Source organism: Lathyrus oleraceus, chromosome 4 (genome assembly GCF_024323335.1).
Source record: "Lathyrus oleraceus cultivar Zhongwan6 chromosome 4, CAAS_Psat_ZW6_1.0, whole genome shotgun sequence".
NCBI lineage: Eukaryota > Viridiplantae > Streptophyta > Magnoliopsida > Fabales > Fabaceae > Lathyrus > Lathyrus oleraceus.
In genome coordinates this window covers 406,688,704-406,693,679 of record NC_066582.1, presented here as the reverse complement: position 1 = coordinate 406,693,679, position 4,976 = coordinate 406,688,704, and the positions used below count along the sequence as shown (strand labels likewise).

General features: G+C 35.5%; 1 protein-coding gene across 1 annotated transcript; it reads right to left on the bottom strand.

The window, feature by feature from the left end:
- Positions 1–281: 281 nt before the first annotated feature.
- Positions 282–2,206, bottom strand: LOC127075711 (uncharacterized protein At3g28850). The gene is made up of 2 exons (XM_051017172.1): positions 1,869–2,206; positions 282–1,778 (listed from the first exon to the last, which is right to left on the bottom strand). Exon 2 carries the CDS (start codon positions 1,771–1,773, stop codon positions 1,003–1,005), a length of 771 nt encoding a protein of 256 aa, XP_050873129.1. The 5' UTR covers positions 1,774–1,778; positions 1,869–2,206; the 3' UTR covers positions 282–1,002.
- Positions 2,207–4,976: the final 2,770 nt, after the last annotated feature.

The window sequence follows — 4,976 nt, the reverse complement described above, 5'->3', positions numbered from 1 at the left end:
TAACAAAAAATTGATGGGTTGTGTTACTGGCGTGTGCGAGAATGAATAATAGAGAAATGTTCCTATGTTTCCTGGAAGTTGCTGAAATTGAATGCTAGAATACCAGACATAAAAGATATGAAGCGGAAATCTACCATGAAACATTTAGTGCTAACTGCTAAAATGCGTTGGAATTTAAACAAATCACAATTATTTTGCAGTACTATGGCATAATAGAATCTTAACAACCAGCTATTTTCTGTAATCCACATTTAACAACACTAATGACTAATCACAGTAGATTAAACATAGTAAAGAATTTTCATTACCATCACAATAATGAAAATTACACAGAATTACTTGTTCTTCATTTCTTAGGCACAAAAACAACAAACATGCATATAAATTTCAATTGTCAATATTTGTTAATCCCTTGAAGGAATCATATATCATTACACTAATATTTACATTCCCTTGATGAGAAACTCTCTTCACCAGGAATGAACTACAACATGCATACAAACTCAAACCCAATTAGCAAATTCTTTTTCCTTCGGGTGATAAAAGCACACTCTTGAACAAAATCCAGTTCAAGGAGCTGAAAACACCATCTGCTTCAGCTCATCACACAATTCCTATAAACAAATAAATTAAAACAACCATATAAAATTCAAAGAGAAGTTTGAACCATAATATAACCAAGATTTTGAACCATATATGTGTCGATGATGGCAGCAGCTGGTGTCGTCTCAACTGGAGTCACGCTCACTATACAGCCAAATCGTGAACTTTAATTGATATTACAAAGAATCCTGATCCATGATGGCTAATGTGGTCGCGCAGAATCACATTGCATACCTTTATTTATATATAAACCCCTGTCGACACCACCAACAACTGAAAAATGAATCGATCTTGATCAAATTATATATATATCAAACCCTAAAAACTTGCAAGCAAGCAACAATAAACAAGCTGCAATTGCAAAGACACGAACTACTAATGAACGCGTCGAAAAGAATCTTAAGCACTGCAACAATTCGGACACCGAATCAATCCATTTTCATTACACTCCAAACACCTCTTCAACAACTCTTCATCCTCATCAAAAACCTTCCTACTTCCACTACAATTCCCACAAGGCATAAACCTAATATCACCACAACTCTCACAAACAAACCCAGCTTTCGTCTTCGGAAAACCCTCCAAGATCTTCCCCAGTTCACCAATCTCACAAAGCTGCTTCATCACTTCAGCACCACCAACGAGATTCCCTCGGATAAAAACCTGAGGAAGGGTAACATTCTTCATACTCTTCTCACCCAACACATTCATCAGTTCCTTCCTGTAACAAGAATCCATCGAAACATCTCTTTCGTCAACCCAAACCCTAAATCCTCTCAATATCAACCTAACAGCATAGCAATCTTCATACGTTCGTCTAATTCCACGCAAACTCGTGAAATACAACACGATTCGATCTTCTGTTCCCGGTAATCGAATGATCCGTGAAGCATCCAACGATTTTGAAACCGATGCTGATTCGGTTGATTTCAAGGGTTTTGGTTTGTTGGAGAAAGGTGTTGATTCTTCTTGTGAAGACGGTGTTTCCGGTTCGAACAAACTACAGAGCTTTTTGACGACCCTGCCGCGAAGCGAGGCGACGCGTTCGAGGTTTTGGGTTTTTTGTAAAGCTTGTTTTTCTTCTGAGTGAATCGTTGTCAAAGAACGGTTGAAGATCGGAACCCTAGACGACGACGTATGGGTGTTGTTTTTGTTTCTGAATTCTGCCATCGACTCTGTTGTTTACAAAGCGAAAATCAATATTTGAATCGATAAATGATAAAAAAAAAAGACATAAAAAAAGAAATATTATTATTTATGGGTACCTTGAGAAAGAGGGACGGTGGGTGAAGATGATAGGGTGAGGCGGCGGAGGATGATGGATGATAGTTGGGCGCTGGATTTTTTTTTTTATATCTTGGAGGATAGTGTTTTGTGGTTTGTTTTTTTAGTTTGTGGGTTTTTGTTATTGTGGTTTGTTAAAGAGGTTGTTGAGGTTGATATGAAACAAGATTGTGGATGAAAGGTGGGGAGAGATAGAGAGAGGTTTTTATGTTTTGTTGCTTTTGACCTGAGAGAGATAGAAATATGGAGAGAGACGTAACCATGAAGCAGAGAATTTGTACGTTTTGCTAAAGGATATTTAAATTATTAGGTAATTTGGAAAACAGATTATTTAGCTGTCAACAAAATCAGATTTATTTCTTGTTAATGGTTTTGCTCACCTAAATAGTTAAAGGGCCCGTTTAAGGATACACTTTTAAGGAATACAAAAGTAAAAAATATATATTAATACTTTTTTGAAATTTAAAAGAATCAAACGTATATTTTAAGAGGAAATTTTTATATCCAACACAAATTAGCATTAGTACAAGTCATCCTATCAAATAACTAATAATCGAAGACACATGGTAACACTTCTATGTAGTTTTAAATTGTATCTCTTATGAACTCGACAAAGGCAAAATTGATTAAAATACAATCTATCTCAAATCTATTTTATTCAATTCAAAGTATAAAATAGTTCACATACTAAATGTTAGGTACAATCTTTGATCTTCATTTATATTATACTTAATATTCATCTTGAATCTTAAACTGATTTGGACGTTGAGCGTTAATCATGGGTACCGCAAATAAGATCGAAGTCACCGTTCAAGATTATCAATTATTCAACTATCCGTATTTATGGTTTCTTCATGGAGCTAGAGTATCCATTTTTAGTTCCCAAACAGAACAGTGACGCTGTCTGTGGGAAACGACTTCTGATTCATATGATTTCCACGATTTTAGATTGAATTTTTTATTGACCATTTCTAAACCTCCTTAGGCTACCGAATCAAGATCAAATCAACTTTTGATTCCTATGTCTTCGAAGAATCCGAAATCGCCTTTCAGTTTCACCAATCACAACCCTCTCAGATTTTGAAATCGAGAAGTGCTCAAAAGCAAACACTGAGATTCATCGTACTTGATTTAATCGATCATCTTCTCAACCGCAATTCTCCAAAATTTAGATCCTTGATCCTATCGAAAACTCAACAGAAAAGTAAAAGAAAGGAATCATATCCAGATCTAGGGCTACGCCAGGGTCTAAAGGCAATTTCCATGAAGGTCGGGCCAGGGATTCGCAACTCACCTCTCGACCTGGCGCGATCTCACATTTTTCACCACCGTCGGGGTGTTTACGAGGGTGAAATTAGAAGATACCACAAGTTCATAGTTAATGTCGGGTGTCGATCCAATACCGGGGTGCATCACCCTAGAATAAGAAACAAGTCAGAAGGTATCTGCCTAGTGACCAAGAAGTGTTATGCCCAAGCATTGGATAGAGCGATTCAACGAGCTCAAAATTCAACGGTCGACGTCAAGCTATGTCCTCATATAAGTCGACCTTCCAACACAACATTGGCAAGTAAATGTAAAGCGAAGCACCTCGACAGTCCAACTAATCAAGGAAGACGCTTTAAAATGGAAAGTACACTCAACTCGAAATCCCGACAAAGAACAACGTCCAGAGACCCCGGATACTGTACATCCATGTTGAATTCGTCGACGAAGGTAATCTACCTCGTCATTTCGTTATTATTTATAAAAAGAAGCACATAACAAAGGATATATATATATATATATATATATATATATATATATATATATATATATATATATATATATATATATATATATATATATATATTCTCTGTTATGTGCCTCTTTATCTCTCTTTCTGTTAGACTATTTGGGTCAGGTGAACAAAGACAAAATGCTGGAGTATGTATAATACGAATTTAATGCATCTATGTGATTCTGATACGACTCAAGCACACTCTATGCAGGAATACGTATCTGATACGGACTAAACGCGTCTTTGCGATTTCGATAAGGTTTACGCGTATTTGTGCCTGATTGCATATCTGATACTAACTCAACACATCTATGTGATTCTGATACGGCTTAAATGCACTGCTTGCATGAATGTGTATCTAATACAAACCTAAAGCATTTATGTAATTCTGATACGACTCAAACATGTTCCATGCCCTTTTGTATATCGATACGGAGTTAATGCACTTTTGCAATTCTTATACAACTCAAACACACACCTCGTATCTAAGGCTCATTAAATTCACTTGTGTAGCTGGCACACACCCCTGTAACACCCTATTTTTATAGAAATTATTTATATTAATTAATTAATTATAATTTTATGTGTGTATCTAATTATTATTTGTATGATTATTGAGATGTGTTAGGGCAACAGAGGTGGGTGACCATTGGATAGAGAGTGTGGAGAGTGATTAGAGGTTGGTAGATTTATTTTTAATTATTTAATTAATTAATATAATATTTTAATGTTATTATTTAAATGAAATAATAAAAGAAAAGAAAATAGTGAGTTTGGAGTGGAAAGTGCGAATTATGGAAAATTAAAACAAATAATGTAAGTTGGTAATAAGTTGGGCCTTAGTGGAATATTAGAAAGATAGAATTAGGTTTTAAATTTAGGAGGAGAGAAGTGAAGGAAAAAGTTTACGGTAAATGAAAGTTTTGGAATCGAAGAAAAAGAGGCAAGAGAATAGAAAAGTAAGAAAAACCTCATGAAAGCTCTAGGGAAAGAATAACCAAAAGCTTGGATTTTCCTGGAATTACAAGGTGTCATACCCCCAATTTTGACCCTCATTCAATAAATCGATACACTCATCATAAGTTTCGCATCATCTGCACATCATAGCATGCATTTCATATTGCATAATGCCTGAAATGTCAACCAGAATAAATTTTCGGATTTACAGATAGACCGGTCGAACTGATCCTCAAATGTACGTAAAATTAGCGGACTAAAATTTTCAAGATCGATCTTGCAGACGTCAATTTTTGGTTCGCGTAGTTTAACCTGACGTGCTCGTTTTAACTTTTTGACTACTTTTTCGCTC

Coding starts and splice junctions, on each gene's coding strand:
- LOC127075711 (XM_051017172.1), bottom strand. CDS start 1,773: ATGGCAGAATTCAGAAACAAAAACAACACCCATACGTCGTCGTCTAGG.